Source organism: Microtus ochrogaster, chromosome 1 (assembly GCF_000317375.1).
Source record: "Microtus ochrogaster isolate Prairie Vole_2 chromosome 1, MicOch1.0, whole genome shotgun sequence".
NCBI classification, from domain to species: Eukaryota; Metazoa; Chordata; class Mammalia; order Rodentia; family Cricetidae; genus Microtus; species Microtus ochrogaster.
Genome location: NC_022009.1, coordinates 22,677,721 through 22,702,378, shown reverse-complemented (window position 1 = coordinate 22,702,378; position 24,658 = coordinate 22,677,721). Strand labels below are relative to the sequence as shown.

At 49.6% G+C, this 24,658-nt stretch overlaps 1 protein-coding gene across 1 annotated transcript in view; it reads left to right on the top strand.

The window, feature by feature from the left end:
* Window positions 1–444: 444 nt before the first annotated feature.
* Window positions 445–24,658, top strand: part of Ltbp2 (latent transforming growth factor beta binding protein 2) — an 84,423-nt gene continuing 60,209 nt past the window's right edge. Inside the window, exons 1-3 of the mRNA XM_005343654.3 lie at window positions 445–926; window positions 8,006–8,076; window positions 21,892–22,138. Of these exons, the coding sequence (XP_005343711.1) occupies window positions 445–926; window positions 8,006–8,076; window positions 21,892–22,138 (800 nt within the window). The remainder of the gene's footprint in view (window positions 927–8,005; window positions 8,077–21,891; window positions 22,139–24,658) is intronic.

The following is a 24,658-nucleotide window of genomic DNA, read 5'->3' as shown; positions in this document are numbered from 1 at the left end:
GGTCTGCCCTGCGTCACCCGCAGCTCCTCACGGGTTAATCCCCTCGCCGCCCGCTCGCTTCTCGGTGCCAAAGTGGGTGTTGCTGGAATTCCTGTCTCCCGTAATAAGGGGGCCGAGCTGTCCCTCCAAGGAGGGGGCATGGCGTGGATAAAAGAGACGAAAAAGCAGGGGGCGGTTTCCAAAAATAAAACCCTCCTGTTCCCCTTCAGACGGCTGCAGTGCGGGGAGCGGGCGTGGAGGTGCAGTGGACTCAGGTTCGGTGCGCAGCCTAGGCAGCTCACGCCATACAGTCCTTGTCGGGGAACTCCCTGGCCCCCAGTCGGCTCCTTCAGAGCCCCCCTAGACGGGTGGGGGAAGCCGCCAGGCAAGTCCACGGAGCGAACGATAGAGAGCATCTCCCCGCGAGGTCTCCTGTGCCCGCAGCTCTGCAGCCTCTCTGGCGCCATGAGGGCTTCGTTCACCACCCGCTGCTCTGGACGCATCCTGAGGATGCGTTGGAGGAGCTTTCTGCCATTTGTTGTGGCTCTCTTGATGAGGACAGGTCATGCCCAAAGGGACTCCGTGGGGAGATACGAACCAGCAAGCAGGGATGCGAATCGGTTGTGGCGCCCCGTGGGCAGCCACCCCGTAGCGGCTGCAGCCAAGGTGTACAGTCTATTTCGGGAGCCTGATGCTCCGGTGTCTGGCTTGTCGCCCTCGGAGTGGAACCAGCCGGGCCAGCGGGGCCCCAGGAGGCCCGCTGAGGCGGAGGCCGAGGCCAGGAGGCCATCCCGTGCCCAACAGCTGCGTCGAGCCCAGCCACCTGTCCAGACCCGAAGAAGCAGTCCCCGGGGCCAGCCGCATCCAGCAGCCCGGGCTGCGCCTTCTGTCGAGCGCCCGGTGACCCCGCAGCGACCCGCGGCTGCACGACAAGGGCGGCTCACCGGGTGAGCACTGAAGAGGGAATAGCGAAGGGGGAATAAGGGATGCGCGCGGCGGGAGGGGGGGTCTCGGACGGTCATGCCTTCACTGTGCCCCTTTGTCCTCAGTACTGTAGAAAAACCGCTCCGAGGTTCCAAAGCCGGGGCTCGGAACCAGCTTTCAAAAAGTTTTTGGGGAAAAAAAAATAAATCTACTATTCTTTCCCTTGGACACCAGCTCGTCCGGAACCCCGACGTTAAATTCTTGTGCGTTTCTAGCTCATTCTGTGCTGGGCTAATCAGCTCCGTGACAGGCAGCATTGCCAAGATCGGCCGTTGGGGAGCAGGCAGCTGGGTGGGCGCTCTGGGTTCTGGAGGCCCAGAGAAGGTTTAACTGGGCTCAGGGAGCCAGTAGGTGGAGGATCTGGGCGGGGAAATGGGGACACCAGGGCGCGAAGACAGATGCTTCTCGGGGAAGGGGCTGACAGAGAGCCGGCGCGCCAAGACAAGTGTATGGTCCGGGCTCAGGGGCTGCTGGGACTCGCAGAGGGCTTAGGCATGGGCTTAGGCATGGGCTTAGGCGTTCTTTGGAGGGAAAGGCTGCCCGACGCTGTGTGAGGGACTGGGTCTGTCTGTGTGCCAGTGAGTCTCTGAGTCAGTACTATTTGTACACTTTTTAATGTACAAGTCTCTCTCCAACTCTTCAAATTATTATTTTGCACCACCCACTCGCCGCGGACCTTGGACTCTATTACCACAGAAGGAGGCCCCCCTCCTCCACCCCAACAACACCCTGCCCAGAATTACAGTGGTCGGGGATCTTACCTGAGGATCCAGGTGTCTCTGGAATGAAGGCACCGTAGCCTGGCAGTGCCTGGCTGGGCAGGGTGCCATTAGTAAGGCTAGGAGGGGCTTTGGCAGCCATTGGCTTGAGCCTGATTTACCTGTTGGTTTTAGTCCCAGGTAGCAGTCCGGATGCTTGGGCCCCTAGTTCCACTCTGGGGAGTTTCTGCTTCCTGGACCTTGCACACACTGTTCTCCTTGGATGCAGCGCTCTTTCTCTATACTTCCGCAGAATTCACTGCGTCTCGTCCCTTCTCTGCCCTCACGGTACGCTTCCTTAGAGCCCCCATTTATACATTTCTATTTCTGCGTATGTGCTCACTTCTACGAATTCTATGAAAGCAGGGTTGTGTTCCCAGCAGATCAGCGCCTGCACATAGCTGGCCTTGCCTGAGTGTAAATGGACTGACTCCCTTGCTGCCCTTCGGAAGCCTAGCCCAAAGTCTGCAGGGCACAGATCTGCATGCTGCCAAGTGGCTCCCGCATAGGACCCTTCAAGGAGAGTTAATGGGACATCTGCCCTGTTTCCGCTTTCTCCGCTTTCCTGCCTTGTGCTGGCAACTGCCTGATTACATATTGCTGAGCCTGGGAAAGGAGGCGGGGACCCTCAGAATACAACGCCGTTCCTCAGATACTTAAAATCATGAACAGTACGTGCTGGTGAGCGCATTCCTAAAAGCACTGGAAGGGTTTGCTAAGTGCAATGGAGCAGTACAATGTAGTGGAGAGGCTCAGAGAAGAGACACTGTGACCTGGGACCCCTGGGGGTCAGTAGAAAACATGAGGAAGGAGATGGCCAGAATGACACCTGTAGATGGCATGTCAGACTAGCTTAACACTGCCTTAGAACAAGACTTTTCACCGTTGGCATCTGCCCAGGGGTATAGGAGAGTCAGGGGGTTAGGCTAGGGATGAAGTTTGGGCTGTCATAGGGGAATTTATACTGCAGGCATTGTGTGTGTGTGTGTGTGTGTGTGTGTGTGTGTGTTGGAAAGTTACTGTTAGAAGTCTTAAAGTTAAGCAAAGCAGACTGTCACCAAGACAAAGCTGGCGGATGGGCACAGGTGTGTAAGCAGCTAGGTGCCACCTACAGGCACCTGCTGTATCCACACACACACACACCTGTGCTGGAGTTGGCGCCTCAGTTTTGTCTCCTGCACATTTAGTAGATAATGAGTTCTTTTGGAATACCATTCAACCCTGGGGAGGGGCTGAATGACAAAATTATTCCTTAACTTCCTCAATGCATGTCTGTTCTGGCCATTGTGTAAAAGTCAGAGCTAGGGACCAAGTGCCATCTGCTGGTGGAATGTAGAACTGCACAACTTGAGACTTTTTTTTTTTTTTTTTTTAACTCCTTCAATATGCTCTATGCTGGACCCTGGGGGTATAACAGTGGACAAGACAGATAAACCACGTCCTTATGGAATTTTTGATGCAGTGGGTATTTTTTTAAAAAAATGTGCTATAATCCAATTAAAAAAATGGAGTTACAGACCTAAGCAGAGAAGGCTCAACAGAGGAATCTAAAATGTTCAACATCCTTAGTCATCAGAGAAATGCAAACCAAAACAACTCTGAGATTCCATCTTACACCTGTAAGAATGTCCAAAATCAAAAACACTGATGACAACTTATGCTGGAGAGATATAACATGAGGGCATGCTTGTTGCCCTGGCCACCCGGCTAGCTTAGCCCCGAAATAATCACACAGAAACCTGTATTCATTAAAACACTGCTTGGACCAATAGCTCAGACTTCTTATTAACTCTTATAACTTATATTAGTCCAGTATTCTAGTATATGTTAGCCACATGGCTCAGTACCTTTTCAGCGGGGCAGGTCACATCCTGCTTCTTCAGTGTCTGGGCAGGACTAGGGGGAAATGGGCTTCCTCCTTCCCAGAATACTTCTGTTCTCATTGCACTGCCTCTACTTCCTGTCTGGTTGTCCCGCCTATACTTCCTGCCTGGCTACTGGCCAATCAATGTTTATTTAAAACATAATTATCAGAATACAGAATTGTCCCATACCAGAGAGGTTGTGAGGAAAAGGGAACACTCCTGCATTGCTGGTGGGAATGCAAGATGGTACAACCCCTTTGGATGTCAGTGTGGCAATTTCTCAGAAAGTTAGGAAACAACCTTCCTCAAGACCTAGTAATACTACTTCTGGGTATATATCCAAAGGATGCTCAATTGTGCCACAAGGACATGTGCTTAGCTATGTTCATAGCAGCTTTGTTTGTCATAGCCAGAACCTGGAAACAACCTAAATGCCCCTTGACCAAAGAATGGATAAAGAAAATGTGGTACATTTATACAATGGAGTACTACACAGCAGAAAAAAATAAAGGCAGCTTGAATTTTACAGGAAAATGGATGGAGCTAGAAAATATTATTTTGAGTGAGGTAACCCAGACACAGAAAGACAATTATCACATGTACTCACTCATAGGTGGTTTTCTAACATAAAGCAAAGAAAGCCAGCCTACAAACCACAATCCCAGAGAACTTAGACGACAATGCGGACACTAAGAGAGACTTACATAAATCTAATCTACATGGAAAGTAGTAGAAAGTAGAAAAAGACAAGATCTCCTGAGTAAATTGGGAGCATGGGGACCTTGGGGAAGGATTGAAGGGAGAGGGGAGAGGCAGGGAGGGAAGCAGAGAAAAATGTAGAGCTTAGTAAATATCAATAAAAACATGTGCTAGACCTGTGCTAAATGTCTGAGGTACAGTGGTGAGCAGTGCAGCTATGCCATACAGTCTACAGGAGACTCACTAAGCCACTGTTTCCCAGTGCTCAGTGCTTTTTGGACCAGCCTCATAGTAGATCATCTTTGTATCTCTTCCATATTCTCTCATTTTATCTCCTTCCACCAAGTGGGTTCCAGGGCTTGAACTCAGGTTGTCAGGCTTGACAGCAAGTGCTTTGACCCAGTGAGCCATCTTGCCAGCTTTTTATTCCTCAACATATTATTAAAGTAACAGAATTCCATGTTATATATTTTGAAGTAAATTATGAAGTTTTAGACGAGTACTAATAGACATTAAAATAACAGAACTCACAAGTTATTTTATTTTTAGTTTTTTTTAAACTTAAATTTCCTCTATAAATTTGCCTCCCTCTTTCTGCAGTTAAATTTGGATTTAAATATTTCCAGTGTGTGCTTCATATGATTACAGCTGGTGTAACTATCCATAAAATACACAGTATTGCATATTTGAAACTTAGATAAATGATAGCATATTGTATCCTCCTACAATGTTTTTCCTTCCTCATTAGCCTTTTGAGACTTAACTATGATAATATACAGCTCAAGTTTATTCATTTTAACTGTTGTATATTGTTCCTTTGTCTAAATATACCACAGTTTATTTATCCATCCTCCTGTTTCTGGATGTTTAGATGAATTACATTTTTTTGCCATTACAAACAGAGCCTGACTCATTTTTCTGCATAAATAAATCCATAATTAAAAGAAAACTTTGTATCATTATTGCAAGTTAAAAGCAGTACTATTTGCAAAAAGAGAAAAGAAATGTAGGAAAATTTGAAATAAAAAAAAGAAGCTTTCCAGTTTTGGTCAGGCACCAGCTGTTGTTCTGGAAGCTGAATCCCGAGGCTTCTGCTCTCTATGGATCAGGGACAGGATCCAGCTTGAGGACCTAGATGGAGACCTGCTCCCTGCCTAAGTAGGTTAGAAAAATCATGGAACAGGAAATCACTTCCTTGCCATGGGAGTCAGTACTGCTAAGTTTCCTGGTCATAGAAACCTAACATCCCCTTTCCTACCCTTGGCATTGTTCAGGCCACTTCCTAGGGAGCTCTGGACCGGGTGACTAAAAGAAGTATTTAATGTATACCATGTGTTAGGCACTGTGTCAGGCTGCAGAGGAAAGAACCTTTGAGGACAGAGGTGGACCCTAGTGGCATGAACCACCACTATGGCAGTGAGAGCAGGGGAACCAGACACTTGTCAGAGGAGCCTCGTACTGGGGGATAATCACCTCCAAGCTGCTCTCCTGGTTGGACCTGTGAGATCATCGCAGATGTCCATTGAGTATCCGAATCTCCTTTCAGTACCCTCCCAGGGCCATCCTGTCCCTGCTGCTGATGGCCTTTGATTCTGACATCCTCTGCTCTGCTCCTGACATCCCTTAGGACTTCTCGGTAGGCTGGCAAGGCAGACCTGACTGCTGACCTCCTCCTCTCAGCTGTGAAGCCATCCTGAGAGCATCTGGGGTGATGCGTGGCTCAGGGGGCCTCTTGGCAGGATTTGTTCCCAGCCAAGTAGACTCCTTGGTTTGTTCTGGGTTCCCACAGGCGCTGGTTTTTAGAAAACTCCCAGGGCACACAGCCTGTTTTCTCTCAAAGACCTCCCAGGCCGCAAAGATGCTTGTCACTACTTCCAAATAAGTGGACTGTTTTCCTCTTCTACCTGGGTATATACTGGAAAGCCCTAGGTCTGGGGGCGGGGCTGGGGGCTGGGGGCTGGGCATCACTCTCCTAGGGGCCCAGAGGCTTGGGCCTTGATTGGAAGGAGAGCCTTGTGGAACCAGGATCGTGCTGGAAGAGGTAGTCAGCACGACAAAGCTCTTGGCCAGTGGGACATTCTGAAAGCTCCCTGGGAGGCCGTGCCCCACAACATTGGGCCCAAGGGCCAGGAATGGGCCTTAGCCTTTGCAGTCTTTAGGAATTTATTTTGAATTCTTTGTATTACTCTCACAACCGCATAAGCTTTGGGGTCCACTCAAATGTCAAACAATTTCCTAAGCGGCACCAGATGCTCGTCATCTTGGCCCCAAGGATCCCAGGAATGACCACCCACTCCAGCCTTTGGCCCCCCAGCCTCTCCCTCCCACTCAACCCTGGTTCATTTCTGCTCCTTATGACTGGGCCCAGGGAGTCAGAGTCAGCTTCGCCTGTCCTGTTCAAAGAAGTCTTCCCTGGGGCACTCCCTCTTGGGGGCGTTTCCCTTGTCTGAGGGCACTCCCTCTTGGGGGCGCTTCCCTTGTCTGGTTATGGCGGATCTGCAAATGGAGATCTTGGGCTGGAGAATCTTCTGGTACTGGTGGATCTCACCAGACTCCTGAGACCAACGTTTGCACCAGAGGAGTGAGTGTCCCACCAGGACCCAAAGTTAAGGTCTCATGAAGGTGTCAGGGCCAGGTGCATCCCCCATACACTGCATTCCATTGTCGTTCCCGAGTGAAAACTGTGCTGGTTGGACAGAGGTGGCTTTGTTATGCCCCTGCTCCTACCAGCTATCACTCTGGAAGTCTTTCTTAAACGGTGACCCAAGAGCCCTGTTTCTTAGGCTCCCTCTTAGCCCTCAGTCTGATCGCATATGGGACTGCCCAGGTCTCTACTCCTGGTTTGGATTCGTGGGACGCATCCACATCCACATCCACATCCACATCCTTAAGACTGTTGATACCTGACTTCCTTGTCAGCACTGGCAGGCACAGGGCACAGTGTGTGGCTTTTGGTGAGAGGCATTGTCTACTTGGAGCCTGGTTTAGAGTTCGACCAACTCAGAGGTTTTGGTTTTGGTGTTCTGGATAGAACCCAGGGCCTCCAACCCTGCTAGGCAGACTCTCTCTCACTGAGTTACCCACTAGCCTGCCAGGCTAGATTTAAACTGGGCTCTGGTACTCGACAATCACATGGCTTTGGCAAATGACTGAATCTCTCTGGACTTGTTTACCATCTTGTTCTTGTTACTGTGTGCGTGTGTGTGTACGTGTGTGTGCATGTGTGCATGCATGTGTGTATGCATGTGCATGTGTGCATATGTGTGCATGTGTGTGCGTGTGTGCATGTGTGTGCATGTGTGCGCATGTGTGTGCATGTGTGTGCGTGCGCTCATGTGTGTGTTGATTGTTTGAGATGAGGTCTTGCCCAGACCCAGGCTGGCCTAGAACTCCTGTCAGGGTACCACCATGCTCTGCTCTGTATTGACTTCTGGGTACCGGGTTCTAGACACCTCTTCTCACCCATCACAGTCACTCAGCAAGGCAGGTATTATCTCCATTGCGCAGATGGAGAGACTGAGGTTTCCCAGAGGTATACAGGGAATGGCAGGGACAAGATGCGACTTTGGTTTTTGGCCATAGTGGTCGTTCCTGGACCCGTGGAATGGGGATGGTCTTCCCGGCCTCTAACTACTCCCCCAAGTCCTGCCTAAAGGGGGCTGTGTGAAGAGTCCCAGCTCTGAGCATCCTTTTGTTAACTTTGCTCTGGCGACTCCACAGGAGAAATGTCTGCGGGGGACAGTGCTGCCCAGGATGGACGACGTCAAACAGTACCAACCACTGTATCAAACGTGAGTATCTCCTGTCCCATCCACCCGTCTTGCTTTGGAAGTGGAGCTGGATGAAAACTCCAGGACGTGGAGCAGACGGGTCTTCCTTGGCTTCCTTCTGGGGATGCAGCGGGTCTTCAGAGTGGAGGTGGTGTGTAGTAGAAGGGAGACTTAGAGTTTCCAGACGGAAACTTCCTCGAAGCAGATTCCCGCTCACATTTTAAACTTCTTACATTTCCGTCTTCTGGCCCACCGTGTTGCTACCCGTGTTTGTGGTTTGCAGAAAATACCTCTGTTAGGGGAGGGGCACCATTCTCACTGTGGGCTGTAGGAAGCCACCTCTGCCCTGACGCCTGGCCCACAATCCTGGCCTATCATGCAGACCTGGTACTAGGATGATCAAATAAGGTTCTTAGTCAGTTTTCGGAACAGCCTTCTCCCAGATTACTCTGAAACCTGCCAAGCTGTCTTAAATGTTGAGAAAGAGAGAAATCCTCTTAGCAATGTGGAGACCAAGGATGGAGGCAGGAAGAGTCAGGACTTCTAGGCGGACCCTTCACTCAAGGGTGGGAGAGCCACCCATGCCGCCATTAATGTCAGAGGCAGTGGCAAAAGCCAATACTTTTACAGCATCCATTTTACACAAACTGTGCTGAGCCTTGGTGGATGAGGAAACAAGTCAGGCGGTGGCAGAAGTAGAATGGAGCTCGGATAACTCCTGACTCCAGGGAGTGACTTACGCCCTGCTGCCAGGTACCTGCCATGGGCCTCCCTCTGCACCTGAGCGCTGGGGAGGGTAGTGTAATCCCTGGGGACTCTGACGAAGTCTGAAGTTCAAGGTTGGAGAAAGAGATTGGTCCATTCCAGAGAGCTCAGTCTATGCAGGCAGCCTTTGGCTGGTAGAGTGAGGCTCTGGTTGACTGGAACAGGCAGCCTCATGGGGAGTGGGCTTCTGCCCAGATGCCTGAGGGGTCTGGGCCAGGTCGCACTCAACCCTGCAGGCCTACAGGCTGTTTCTAACTAGCTTGTGATTTTCTAGTATTTTTCTTTGCCAAACTGTAGTTTCAACATTGGAAACTTGAGGTTGGGTGAGTGAAGAGTGTCTAGGACCAAGCATGTGTGCACCCTCAAGTCTCAGAGGGTGCTGCTGGAGGATGTGTAGGTACCTGTACCCCCCATTATTTCTCCGTTCAGCTTGGTCAGGCCACACACACTCCCAGACCTGTCGTTTAACTCTCAGAGTAGGCTATAGGCTGGCAGCTCTTCCCAACTGGAAGGGGGCTTCCCACTGAAGAGCTATGTGGTAATTAGTTGGTCCCTATGCTGTTTGCTTGTTGCTATTTTGCTGCTAATGAGCCTAATAAAAACCACTTGAGCGACAGGGTGTTGGCCCTGGATAACCGGGCCCAGGGCTGTGTAGAATGCAGAGCTCTTAACTCCCACCCCTGACAGCTGGCTCTGTACTTCCCCAGTGGCTTCTTATTGCCCCCCTCTACGCAGCTGCCCTTAGGGATGGGGAGAGGCCATGCCAGAGAATGTTCAGGATTCTGTACTAGCAATTTCGTCCACATGGGGTGCCTTCCAGGAGGAGATAAGGAGAAGTGTCTGACATAACCCTATTTCAGTGTTGGACCCCACACCATGTGGAGAACTTGGATTCTCTTCTGGCTCCCCAGATATATTATATCTGGCTTCTTGATATAATGTATCAAGAACTCAATTTATTCTCTGTGTTTAGAAGTGCTGCTCCTGGCTCAGCTGCTACCTCTTCCTGGTCCCTCTCTTCACTCACAGAAGCAATCCTAAATCCTAACACACTATGCCACCACCCTGGCTAGTCTGTTCCCTTCTCCCAGAGTCATTGGAATCTGGGGGGCTGCTGTGTCTCTGGATACCACATTGCTGGGTCCCCAGTTCCTCTTTCTACCTTGGTGGGGTCTGGAATTGGGCCACCGTTTCCTCCCTTGGTTTTTGTATCTGCCTTTTTTTCTGTGGCCTTGCCAGTTCTTCTGCATGATTCATGTGTTTACGTGTCTGTGGAGGCAGCTGACTGAGGGCAAGGGCAGCAGGATATGAGGTGACTGTCCTGTTTACAGCTGCTGGTTTGAGGAGAGTCTTCGATTTTCTCACACTAGCTCATCCCTGTCTCCACACAACTGGGGAAGGGGCTCAGAACCTCCCCCAGCCTTCCTATCTTGACTTGAATACACAGGGTCTGGGGCTGCTCTGGGGAGGACCCTACAGTGACCGAGGAGGGGCCCATCTCTAGACCCCAAGTCTTGTAATAAGGTTCAAGGTTAAGAATCTATGCTTCAGATTCTGGTATCAGGTCTAAGGAGGTGGATGTTCAAACCCTAGTGTTAGATCCTTGGGCAAGTCACCAGGTCCCTTTTTAGTTGAGTCTTATCATACAGTGTATGACAACGTACACAGCCTTGTCTTTGGTATTAACAGCAATACAATCTATAATTCTCACACTGCGCCAGGTCACCATAAGTCCTTTATATTCCTATTTTTGTGTGTGTGTGTGTGTGTGTGTGTTTTAAATTTTATTTATTTATTATGTACACAGTACTCTGCCTGCATGTATCCCTGCAGCCAGAAGAGGGCACCAAATCTCATTGCAGATGGTTGTGAGCCACCATGTGGTTGCTAGGAATTGAACTCAGGACCTTTGGAAGAGCAGACAGAGCTCTTAACCACTGAGCCATTTTATTCCTGACTTTTTGTTTGTTTGTTGAGACAGAGTTTCTCTGTGTAGCCTTAGCTGTCCTTGGCTGTCCTGGAACTCTCTCTATAGACCAGGCTGGTTTCAAACTCACAGAGATTTGTATAAGCCTGCATTTTAATACAATGACTCATGAGGCTGGGTTGGATCCCCACCCCCGTGTATGCAGATGAACCTGGACAGTTGTCTAAGCCAGGGAGTGGGGGTTCAGCAGTCTCCAGCTCTTACCCCCATTCTTTCTGCTAAGTGAGCAGCTGTGCAGACAGCCCGGCGCATGGCTAGACATATGGTGTTTGGAACACAGTCTGCAGAGCCTATGCTAGGGACCCACTTGGTGGGTGTGTGGCTCTGGTCAAGCTGCTCAGACTGTGTCTCAGTGTCCTCTTCTGCGCTCTGCAACGAACAATCACTACTCCCTTCCAGAGTTGTAAGGACAAACAAAGTAACTTAGGTCAAACATTTCATTCATGGTCTGTTGTGTTCTCTAGGTTCTTGACATAGAGCTGTCATTTTGACTTTGATTTCTGAGGACAGGGGTTATCTCGCTGTCCCCAGCATGGTGTACCTCTGTGTGGCACAATGCCTTTCGTCGGCTAAGCTGAGACATCCCTTTCTGTTGTCAAACTTCTGTCTGCTCTCCCAGACACCCTCCCTGTTGCTCAGGGGACCTGGAGCTGGAGGCCTGGTGTGCATTTGCTCCCGACTTCTGGAGCCTCTGCATTGTGTGGTAGGCACTGGGTCAGTATTCCCTCTGGTTCTTATCCCAGTCCTGCAAGGACCCTCTTTCTCTTTTTCTGGGTTCCCCTTGGCTTCCCTCAGGGTGCTCGTCTGATTCCACCCATCTCACACCTACAGAAGACTCACACATGAGGACAGCTACGCAGAGGTCGTTAGGGAATGGTGGAGAGGAAGATAGGAGGATTCAAAAGAAATCATGGGAGCGCAATGGAGACCCAAGTAGGAAGAAACACACAGCCTCCAGATGATGTCATGTAGGGTACTGTACTCTTTGTGGCGAGTATATATTTCCCATGAGGCTTTTTGCATTATGAGATGTCATGAGGAGCCAGGAGCTTCCCGAAGTCAGGCGCTGGCTCTCCCTCTGCACCCACTATTGTCCTCTGCATGCACGCCGCTGACTGCAGCTTCTGTACCTGCTACTAAACGAAGGTTTCCCAGGACTTTTTTTTATCTTTATTCTTTTTTTTAATTTCTTTTATTTATTTATTAAAGATTTCTGTCTCTTCCCCGCCACCGCCTCCCATTTCACTCCCCCCCCCCCCCCCCTTCTCCCCCTCTCCCCCCCTCTCTCCCCCTCCCTCTCCAGTCCAAAGAGCAATCAGGGTTCCCTGCCCTGTGGGAAGTCCAAGGACCACCCACCTCCATCCAGGTCTACTAAGGTGAGCATCCAAACTGCCTAGGCTCCCACAAAGCCAGTACGTGCAGTAGGATCAAAAACCCATTGCCATTGTTTGTAATAGCCAGAACCTGGAAACAACCTAGATGCCCTTCAATGGAAGAATGGATGAAGAAAGTATGGAATATATACATATTAGAGTACTACTCAGCAGTAAAAAACAAGGACTTCTTGAATTTTGCATGCAAATGGATGGAAATAGAAAACACTATCCTGAGTGAGGTAAGCCAGACCCAAAAAGAGGAACATGGAATGTACTCACTCATATTTGGTTTCTAGCCATAAATAAAGGACATTGAGCCCATAATTAGTGATCCTAGAGAAGCTAAATAAGGAGAACCCAAAGAAAAACATATAGGCATCTTCCCAGGACTTTTTCAGCCCTCCTCTTTTCTTTCTGGCTGCACTGCCCCCTGGAGCGATCTGCTTTCTCATAGACGCAGACACTGTCTTGGGGCCACTAGCCCATGTGTATAGACACTCCCAGCCAGACTTCTCTCTTGGTCCCAGGCTCCTGAGTCTGCTGCCTACTCAGTGTCTGTCGTGATTGCTTCCCTGACATCCCAACCCCGCTTTGTGCAAATGAGCTCATGCGTTCTCTCCCCCGAGTCAGTTTTTGCTCCCGTTTGAAATGGCATCCCAGACAGCTAGGGGCACATGGGCCACCTCTTGCTCATGCTCATCATCATTCCTTGCCACACCCTGCTTGTCTTTGCTTCTCAAGTCCTAAGTGGACTGTGCATGCCTCACTACGATGCCTCCCAGGTCTTGGGTGTCTGTGGTGATCCGCTCTGGATGTCTGCAGAAGTGCGCTGGCTGCTCCTTCCGTTACTCCTGAATGCATCAGCTGGCCTTCTGCTCTGGGGGTCCCTAAGCCAGAGTCCCTTCCAGCCTGGCTCTTATCCCTTACCCTGTCTCGCTCACATCATCTAACCTGGCTGCTGGGAGTGCCTCCTCTCCTCCAGAGCAAATGCTGCTCTCTCCCTGCTCTGCCTCCTCTCACTGCCTGTGTGCCTGGCCTCAGGTCTCACCAGACTCCGCACCATGCTCCCCTCCTCAGAGGGGCAGCCTCCAGCCACCCTGCTTAGACTCGCTCCTCATCAGTCCTGCTTTTCCCTGGACCTTGGCCCCTTAACTGTTGCCTCCATGTCTTCACATCCTGATTTCTGGTCTTGCGTTCCTTTGTTATGTGTTTTCTGATACTCTTCTGATAAATGTGGAGGTTCCGTGAAGGAATGGACAGAGTTTATCTTCTTCATCACTCTGTGCAGTCATAAATACCGGATGCACAGATGCAGAGCCACACTCTAGATAAGGACACAGTCTGCCAGGGGGAGTGGCTCCTGCCTTCATGTGGTTAGGATTCAGACAGTCCATGATGGCAAGGTGGCACTTTCCTGTATGCTCTGCCCTGGGCTGGGGGTAGGAAGGGTGGATGGCTACATGTCAGCCATAGCGCTGTCTTCTACGTCCTTGATGCTGCTCTGCAGGAAGAGGCGCATCACAGGCTTGCCCCTGATAGTGCCTGTCCTGTGAGTCATTGCTGCTGGGGGCCCCTGCTGGAACTAGAACCACCAAAACCCTGGCCTCGCACAACCAAGTCAAGGTTGCAGGGTGGATATGCCATGAAGTCTCCTTCCTTGTGCCTGCCGTGGCTGGTGGGAATTGGGGCTGCTTTCTGCCCTAGTCCCTGGCCCTCAGCCTCCAAGTGGCCTAGCATTGCAGCGTTTGTTAAAGCAATTAACAGGGCGGTCCAGGCCTAGAGGCTGGGGCCAAAGTCTGACTCACACCTTCCCTTCCTCCCCTCAGACCGCCAAACAGTAGAGGCCCACTTGGCCTGCCAGACGGCGTCTGCAGAGAGTGTGCAAAGGGCCAAAAATGGCATCTTTCTCTCATTAGAGGCTTTAAGTGAATACAACTGCTATTTTGGAGCCTGGCGCTTGGCGGGTCTGAGCCCCAGTGCCGTTTGCCGCAGTCCGGAGAGCAGTGGCCCCGAACAGCTGTGGTAGGAGTGGGGCAAGGCCATGGGGCCTGGGGCCCTGACTTCTCCATAGCCTGGAGGCCCAGGCCCAAGGTTCTGACAGATGATGCCCTCCTCACGGGGCTTTGGTGGAAAGAATGAGTCCACAGAGGGTTCTGAGGGTCTCTGCCTTTAGGGCCAAAGCATTGCCCTTATAAACACATCCTAAAGGGGAGGTGCCCATGGAGGGCCTGGGACAAGTGGTGTGGGTAGTTGGAAACGGTCAGATCCGTAAAGGGTTTGGCTGAGAAAGAGTCACAGAGTAGGGGACAGGTTGTTAGGGCCCTGGAGGCAGAATATAGGACTATCAGGGAGCTTGGTAGGGGTGGGGTATCTTAAAGCCAATGCCTCACCTCACAGACTGTAGAGAGAAAAGCACCGTGTCTTTGGGACCCAGAAGAAAGAAATGGTGGCAAAAACTTAAAGAAGGGGCCGTCTGTCTGTCCTGCAGTACTTCCTTCTGCACACTCGCCTAGGCCTGGCTGAGGGGAACAGGGCACGGCTAAGAAATTCAAAAGCCATCCGGCCCCCACCCATTGCTGTTTTTTAGCTTTGTGGGTTGACTACTAGAATGCTGGGCGTGATGGAAGTGTTCTATATTTTGCTGTCCAATATGAGCACCACAAGCCACATGTGACTAGTAAACACTTGGATGTGGCAAATGAGAATGAGGAATTGAGTTTTAAATTTTATGACATCTCAATCTAACCCATTTACACTTAAATAACCACAAACAACTTGCGGCTGCCGTGTTGGACGGGCAGTTCTAGAAAGCGCAGCTGGTGTCCTCTGCCAGGATCTGTAGAAAGTAGATCAGCAGCCTGCTTCCGGAGCAACCTAAGCTGGGAGTGAAGCGTCTCAGAGAAGCGAGAAGTGCCACAGTCACACAGCTCAGCCATATCCTTCTGGCCCCGGCCCCCTACCTCCTGACCGTTCTACTAACAAGCAGATGATCTTCATGGATCTGAAACAGGGAAGGTAGCATCTGTTTACACAGTGGGCACTGTTTCTAAAACCTTCTTCCCCAAGGCCTTCCCATTCTGACTTTGGTCTCCTCCCCCAAAAGTATGTGTTTTGGGTGGAAAGTCAGAGTATACCTTTGCTCAACTTTTGGAGCTGAGTGAAGGTAGTAGGGGCGCACCCAAAAAGGTGAGGGTGTCTGGGAATAGTGTTTTCATCCATTTCCTGCTTTCAGAGCAGTTTCGGGAGTTTTTGTTTCTTCCTATCTTTTGACATCCTGCTGACTCTGTAGGGCTGAACTCTCCACATACCTAATGTTCAGTGAAGAAGAGTGCCAGGGGAGGGTGGAGAAGGCAGGGTTCCAGAAGAGTCCAAATTATGAATGGATGGAGAACAGTACAGCCTCTGGCTACACAGGGGTGCTGTCCTCCAATAAGGAGAGGCTAGCTGTGCACCTTCTGGTGAACCAACCCTAGAGGACTGACAGAGATGCCACAATGCTTTGCTGAAAATTCTCCAGCAATAATCAACCAAAGATCCGTTAGAGCCTAAAACACCCACTGAGTTAATTTCTTAAATATAAAGTGTAATCTCTCCTCAATAAGAAAAATAGGATGTTTGAGTTGGGTATAAAAGTTTACCCCTAGACAGTGGTGGCATATGCCTTTAATTCTAGCACTTGGGAGGCAGAGTCAAGCAGATCTCTGTGAGTTTGAGGCCAGCCTGGTCTACAGAGTGAGTTCCAGGACAGCTAGGGCTACACAGAGAAACGTTGTCTGGGGAGAAAAAGTCCACCAAGCTTGAAGTTTCTCTCTTCAGATGGCACCGCCTGTTGGAGCTGCCTTTCCTCCAGTGCCTTGTTTTGGTACCTTAGAAAGTCCCTGCTATGAGCAATTCTGAGATGGTCAGTTTGCTTTTGATACATTTTTTTTATTGTTTTATTGAGTTATATATTTTTCTTTGCTTCCTTCACTTTCTTCCCCCTCTCCTTCTTCCCTTTTTTGTGATCCACATGCTCCCAATTTACTTAGGAGATCTTGTCTTTTTCTACTTCCTATGTAGATTAGATCTATATATGTCTCTCTTAGGGCCCTCTTTATTGTCTAGGTTCTCTGGGGTTGTGAATTGTGGGCTGATTTTTCTTTGCTTTATGTCTAAAAGCCACTTATGAGTGAGTACATATTATATTTGTTTTTCTGAGTCTGGGTTACCTCACTCAATATGTTTACTAGCTCCATCTATTTTCTGAAAATTTTAAGATGTCATTATTTTTCCACTGTGTAGTATTCCATTGTGTAAATATGCCACATTTTCCTTATCCATTCTTTGGTCAAGGGGCATTTAGGTTGTTTTCAGGTTCTGGCTATGACAAACAATGCTGCTGTGAACATAGTTGAGCACATGTCCTTGTGGTACAATTGAGCATCCTTTGGATATATACCCAAAAGTGGTATTGCTGGGTCTTGAGGAAGGTTGTTTCCTAATTTGCTGAGAAAGCTTTTGATACATTTTGAGATCTGTGCTCATTTGTTTCCATGGGTCTCCTTTAAACACAGTTGTTCTGGCTCCCTCTCACACTGTCACTAGATTTCATGCAGCACTACAACATCAAGAAACAAAACAAAACAAAAGAAACAAACCACCTGCACGATGGTTCCGCTAGTAAAGGCACCTGCCGCACAGGCCTAATGGCCTGATTGATCCCAGAACCCAAGTAAAGGTAGAAGAGTAAACTGGCCCTGCAGAGTTGCCCTTTGACCTCCATGCTTGCACCCCTTCTGTACCACAGACATGCACACATGAATATAAATAAAAACAAGAGAGCCCGTGTACAGAGACCAGATTTCAGGGTTCCCAAGTGGAGGGAACTGAGCGAATTTAAAAACAACAGCCATATGCAAAACACCGTTTTAGGGGCTGGAGCAATGACTTGAGGACAATAAAATTCTTGATGTGTAACACGAAGACCAGAGTTCAGTCCTCAGCACCCACACAAATGCAGGATGGCCGTGACAGCCTGTATGTAGTCCCATGAGTCAGGCACATGGGATATCTGGAAGAAACTGGCTAGCTAGCCTAGCCAAATGGTGAACTCTAGGTTTGAGCGGAAAACCCTGCTTCAGTCTCAGGTGGACACTTCCTAGCATCTAGCGTCACTCCAACCAGCTGAGCTAAAGGCTCTGGCCAGCCTAGCACTTTCCCCGTGGACCTGTGTGACCTTTCTGTAAAGTGTACTCGAGACTTTTTCTATCACATCCCAGACCCTGTGAGTGCTCTGAGAATACTCATCAGCGCAGAAGCGTGAGCTGGCACACACCTCCCCTTATAATTTGAAACGGACCATGTGGCTTTAGAAGGGTCAAGGAAGACACCCATTGCCCACCTCTGGCCTCCATGTACACACATGTACATAGTACCGGTACACACTTGTGCACCCGCCCACATGTTAACACATGTATATATGCCAAAAGAAAGTTTAAAAGGGCATTTAACACAAGGAAAAAAAAGAGAAAAAACTTTCAGAATTTTCTTTTTCTTAGGCAATTGGAGCCACCATTGTGAGCCTTTTAGGGGTGTCTTTGTAGGGAAGAAAAGAGGAGCGCATGATCCAGTCCTATAAGGACTGGCTCAGAACAAACCGGTAATAGAAACCATACAAGCCAGGCCTCTAGGAAGCCAGTGAGAGCTGGTTCAAACGTCAGACCCTCCCGACATGGAAGGAAGGTTGCCTCAGCAAATTGGGAAAGGTCACTTTCCCATGAGGGTGTTTATCTCTCAACACAGCTGGTTGGTCTGGAAGTCTTAAGACTTTTATTTATGATGATACAATAGACAGAGAAAAATGACAGATCCAGTTTTTCTCCTGACCACTCATTCCCTGTGAGCTGTTCATTAGACCAACTGAAGTCCTCCCTGAGAATGGGATTCCGGGTTGAGAAAAGACCTTCTGGAAGTGTCAGGACCCCACTTCGGAGGGGTGGAGAGATGTGAGGCTACCTTTGGGGGGCTGGAGAGATGGCTCAGCTCTTAAGAGCACTGAATGCTCTTCCAGAGGATCCAGGCTCAATTCCCAGCATCCACATGGCAGCTTACCGCTGTCTGTAACTCGAGTTCCAAGGGATCTGATGCCCTTACCCAAACATAAAGACAAAACACCAATGCACATAAAATAAAAAAGAACAAAAAATTTTTTTTTAAAAAAAAAAAGCTGCCTTTGAGGCAAGCATCACTTGCTCAGAGGTGGGAGTTGCATGCTCCTCCTCTCATGCACGCCAGGTTTGGGGTCTCTGCTGGGTGAGAGGTGTGAGTTCATGTGATCTCTCCAATCCTAAAAGAAAACCAGGCTCTGTATGTGCCCAGGGCACATCTGCCTTCCTCAGTGTTTGCCTGCTAAGCTGTTCTCAGGAGACAGTGTCTGTGGCTGAGGTGGTGGTGACAGGGGCCCAGGCAGGTGGTCAGGTGGTAGCTAGTTATATCTGGGCAGACAAAATTGTGTCTAGGCTTTGGCTAAAATCTTGGGGTGGCAGTTTGTGTCTTGGAAAGGGTTTTACTTGCAAGTCTCTGGAATTATCTGCTCAATGGGGTCAGGGACCGGTTAGAGAGGGGCATGGGGGCACCGAGGAAGACACCATGGCCTTCAGGTCTAGTTCATGGTTATCAGCGGGTCTTCCTGCTCCTCCCCTTACCGCCTACGGACTGGGTAGCCTGGCCCTTGAATATCCCTGCTGGCAGACTTTCCCATGTTCTCGTCTTTAGAATGGCTGGTCAGCATCTCTTACTCCAGGAAACTTTCCTGTTCTGGGACTTTTTACTCTTTTGGCTTTTTGAGGGGTACACCACACCGCTCCCAAATAAATCCCACATGGAGGCTTATTCTTATGTATAAATGCCCAGTCTTAGCTTGCCTTGTTTCTTGCCAGCTTTTCTTAAATTATCCCATCTACCTTTTGTCTTACTTCTGTATATCTGACTTTCACTCTTACTCCGTGACTGGCTGAGTGGCTGGGTGACTGGCTGGCCCGTGACGTCCTCCTCCTCCTCTTTTTCTCTCTTTGTGCCTTTTGAGCCTTGTTTTGCTTTCTATTTATACTTTATGCCTGTCAGCCCCGCCTATCCTTGCTCCTGCCTCACTATTGGCCATTCAGCTCTTTCTTAGACCATCAGGTGTTTTAGACAGGCACAGTAACACAGCTTCACAGAGTTGAACAAAAGTCACACACCTGAAAATAACATCCCCAAACATTTTCCTTAACTATCCCTCTAACCAGCATGAGTTAGAGCTCTGGCCAACCCAACACTGGCCCCATGGACCTGTGTGTCCTTTCTCTATAATTGTCCTCAAGACTTTTTATATCACAGCTTAGACCCTGTGAGTGCCCTAAGAATATTCATCAAAACAGATGAATGAGCTGGCACACATCTTCCCTCATAATTAGAAATTTACCATGTGGCCTTCTTTAGAAGGGCAAATGGGCCTAACGCCTCCATTGCGTATCAGGACCAACCGGGGATGGGCAGCTTCCGGGACTGGGCTTACAATGGCCCCTTTGGTGCATAATTTAAAGCCAACACATCCTTTTTGCCTCATCATCAGCTCCAAGCCAGGGCTCAGAGGTTGTAGGAGAAAAAGATCCACGTAAGTCTTGCTGGGAGTTGGCAGGCAAGAGTAAGGATGGGCTATTTAGTCAAAGATTCGAATGCTGGCTCCATTATGTGCTAGGTGACCCTAGGCAAGTCTCTTAACCCCCTTGACTTTCATGGGCATTATGGGTAAAATAGGACTCGTAATCATACCTGCTGCAGAGGGTTGTAGAGAGGATTAAATGAGATTCTATATGCAAGGTATATTGTGAGCACCCACTGGGGAGTAACTGCCAGCGTGAAGAAGACGTCTGTGCTATTGTATGCTAGGAGCTGAAGATGACTGCACTCCTAAGGGGGACATTGAGACACAACACAAAACCCATCCATTGGATGAGCTCAGTCAGGGCCATGCCGAGGAAGCGCTTTTGCTTTTTCTTCCAAAGAGGAGGCAGCCGCTGGAAGATGTATCCTCAGGGATGGGGAGGTGACTTTGAGGGAACAAGTGGCCAAGTTAGGAAGCCAGAAAGCAAGCTCAGCTGGAGTGGGTTGACTTAGAGTATTGTTAAAGGTGGGAGTTAGGAAGTCATCAACGCTAGTGTGTACCTGTACGTTAAAGAAACATAAGGTTCCCAAAGGGGAGATGGCATGGGCTAGAATTTTGGAGCTTCTATTAGCCAGGATTCTCTCGAAGAGCAGAACCAATAGAAGGAATATGTATTAAAAGGACTTGTTAAATTAGCTTGTATGATACTATCTGGGTAGGCTAACAAAGCTGCTTTCACACTGGAGAGATGGACAGCCCAGCAGCTGCTCAGTCCACAAGGCCGAGTGCCTCAGTGGTCTCCATTCAGTGGTGATGGTCTGGAGGATTCTGGGGAATCACTGGTCTTCAGTCCACACCAGACTCTGATTCTCTTGAAGAATGGAAGCAGGCTGGATTAGGACTCACTGGGCCGATTCATCCCAGTGCCCAAAACAGGTTTCTACCTCACTAAGTCACAGATTGAGGGCAGGGCTCGCAGAGGATACAGACAGATTGGGAGTGGTGTCTTCAAGGCCCTTAGATTCTCCCCGCCTCCTCAGCCCACCCTCGTGATTGACCAGAAAACAGGCTCAGTGAGTTCAGGTTACATAGCTCCTACGTGACAGCCAGGAGACAAGCAAACAGCAATCATCTGCTCTTAGGCTAATGCCTGACCTTTCCCATAAAGACATTCATTCATTCATTCATTCATTCATTCATAATATTTATTGATAATCTACTCAGTAACAAGCTCCCAAGGTCCACTTGAAGAGCAGAAGGAGGGAGAATATATCTAAGGAAGTCAGGACCACAAGGGGTTGTTGATCCACCCACTGAGACAGTGTGCCTGAACTAATGGGAGCTCACCAAATCCAGCTGAAATGAGACTGAATGAGCATGGAATCAAACTGGACCCTCTGAATGTGGCTGACAGTTGGGGCCGACTGAGAAGCCAATGATCAGGGCACTGAGATTTGTCTCTACTGCATGTACCGGCTTTTTGGGATCCTCGTCTATTTGGATGCACACCTTCCTAAGCCTGGATGGAGGGGGCAGGGCCTTGGATTTCCCACAGGGCAGGGTAACCTGCCCTCTCTTAGGACTGGAGGGGAGAGGGTGAGTGGGGGAGCGGGAGGGAAGTGGGAGGAGGGGAGGAAGTGGAAATTTTTATTCCTATTATTTATAAGGTAATAATAATAAAAAAGAAAAAAATCTACTCAGTAACAATATTTATTTTTAAGTTCTGAAGCTACCAGAAGACAAGAAATAAAATGTCTGTATTAGGTGTTAGATAGCCAATTGGCTATCTAAGCATAAATAGGGTGCCAGGTGATCTTTTTCCCTTCACAGCATCCTTGTGGTGGTGTGGTGGGAGCCCACTTCACAACTCTTGTCCAAAACTCAAAGCCATACTCATCTTGGAGACCTGTGGGTAGCAGGGTTAGAAATGGTTCCAGAAGCTTCCTAAAGGCTTCCTATGTCTGCAAGGGGCCCAGCAAGGTCCTTTCCCTGGGGCAGAAGCCCCTAGAATGTAAGATTGGTGGCTGGCCCATGACCTTACAGTACCTGGCCCCTCTGTCATCACTTTCTTCCTGTCTTCTCAGCTGTGTGCCAGCCTCCCTGTCAGAACCGGGGCTCCTGCAGCAGGCCCCAGCTCTGTGTCTGCCGCTCTGGCTTCCGTGGGGCACGCTGTGAAGAGGTCATCCCTGAGGAGGAATTTGACCCCCAGAATGCCAGGCCGGTGCCAAGACGTTCAGTGGAGGGGGCACCCAGCCCTCACAGGAGCAGCGAGGCCAGAGGAAGCCTTGTGACCAGAATACAGCCGCTGGCACCACCACTACTATCAGCCAGGTAAGTCTCCTTCTGGGGGTGGGGTCGGGGCCAGTGGGACAGTTGCTCATCAGTAAGGAGGCAACAATGCTAACAATTATGTCATAGGTTTGTGGGATTGAATTAGCGTGCTTGGACAGCACTGGGTGCATGTGTTCTTACCAAATCCCTCCCCGCTTTATCCTCACCCCATCACCTCCTCCATCTCCTCCATCTCCTCGCCCTGCACAGTGATATCTCTATGGTGATATATTTCTATGGTGATATATTCCTTCATCTAAAATAAAGAGACCCCGTTCTGCTCACTCCACCAAACTTCTCCCCTTGGAGGGGGAGGTGCACGTGGGGAAATGTGTAGACTAAAGGGGGGAGGGGAGTTGATGGGCGGCCTCCCTGCCCTCTTACCCTCTCCCCTAATCCGCATCTGGCTAGACTGTTCTCTCGCTTAGGACTAGAAATCTGAACTTTGTAAACCGGCCCCTTTCTAGGATACTGTTTGCTTTGAGCTTTCTGGATTGGTTTTTCCATTCGCATCCACTTAGGGAGTTCTTTCTGAAATGCTGCAGCCGACCTTGTCTTGCTGAACCAAGGGGAAAATAGATTTGCCGTCTCTGAGCCAAGAGAACCAAGGGGAGGGAAGATGGATGTTGAGGTCAGGTCCTTAGCAGCCAGGTTGAGACAGATCTGCAGAGTGGCAGGAAGAGGAGGAAGAACAGGCGGGAGCTATGAAGTAACTCTGAGAGCAGGAGGTACAGGCAGGCTACTCTGAGGTAGCAAGGTGCAGGATAGGCGTGGGGAGTCCGAGTGCCCAGACCTGTGCTTTCCAAGGGCCATCAGAAACAGGGAGAAAGAGTAGGTGAGCTCAGGTTGAGACTTAGGGAGTTCCAAGATCACAACACAATAGTCATCTACGGCCATTGCCTGCAAATGTTAGGGCAGAATCAAGGTCTCGGTGCTCAACACAAAGGGCCTGGGATTGGTTATGAGCTGGTGGGCGGGGCCTGGACCTTGCACTGATTGTTATAGGTTGTGAACCCACAGATGACTTGGGGTTAGCTATAAGCCGGTGGGCAGGGCCTAGCCCTTGCCCTGATTGTTATAGATATATAACATAGTATATGATATATATATACACACACATACATATATACACATACATACATATATACATATATACTATATATATATAGTGAGCTCCAAGCAAACAGGCCTGTGTCAAGGCACATGCCAGATGCCAGCTTGAGGCCATGTTTCCCTCTCTAGCGCTTTCACACTCCTCCAGATAGGCCATTCGTTACACTTGTTCCTGCTTGTCCATGAACGCACTGTCCCTGACATCTAACACATTGCCTGACCTGGTACAGGTGCTCAGCCCATTTGTAGAAAAATGACTGCAAGGGGAAAAGTCTAGGTTGTGTGTGTTTTGTATCCTAGGGATATTGTCCTAACGTCTGAGAGAAGTCTTTGGCTCACAGTAGGGCCGTGCTCGACTTCCACGGGCTTTCAGGCCAAAGGCTACCGTGGGACTACAGTCCCATCCCTTTCTGCCCTGAGACCTCCAAGCATGAAATCCGGGCAAGTCTAAGTGCCCCACTGTAGGCTGCTGTCCACCCAGCTGTGTTTTGCTTTGTGAGGCCAAAGCCCGCATGCCTGGTCGTGCTAAACATTTCCTGTGAGCCGAGCCAGGTTTCCCAAGCAGCTGCTGGCCTCTGTCCTGAGAGCAGTTTGGACAAGCCATGCCTGTCCAGACAAAGGAGAGACATGACACAGAGGACAGTCTAGGAGTGGAAAGGAGGGTGAGATGTCTGGGAGGGGCAACCCTGCAAGAAGTGTGATGGCCAAAGCCCTTTCAGAAGAGCACTAGGTAGAGGCTCGGGCCTGTGCACCATTTCGATGTACATTTAAAGGTAGATGAGAGAGGGGGTCCTGGACAGTCACAGCAGCAGGCAGGATGCCCATGGAGGTCAAGGTACCTTGTTGTCCCTAGCTGGGCACAGGGCCTGCCCACCTATGAAACAACTGAGCAATGGCTTTGGGAAATGGGGCTGGTTCCAGGAGACAAGTGGACCATGGGAAACTGCTTTAGACCAAGGTCTAACCTCGAAGCTGATTTCTGGGAAATTGTCAACACACAGCTTTTGATTCCACAGTCTGGAGTAAGCAAGCATCTCTGATGTGGTCCCAGGGATGTTAGCCAAGGCGCTGGTCTGTAGACCATATTTCAGGTTAGTGCGTGGGTCTGGGGTTCAGATAAGCCTTGGCCCTTGTTCAGGGTTTGCATTCACCATCTGTGTAACATTAGGCACACACCCTAATCTCTCAGAGCCAATAGTCTCCATCTGATAGGATCGTGGGGAGGGTGAAATGACACCAGCTGAGTAGGGCACTTTGCACGGTATCTGACTCTAGTGTTTTCGTCTGGTAGCCATCAGTGGGCAGGTTCTTTTTGCCACGAAGACTTGAGGACAGAAAAACGTGTGTGTGTGTGTGTGTGTGTGTGTGTGTGTGTGTGTGTGTGTGTAAGAGAGAAAGAGAGAGAGA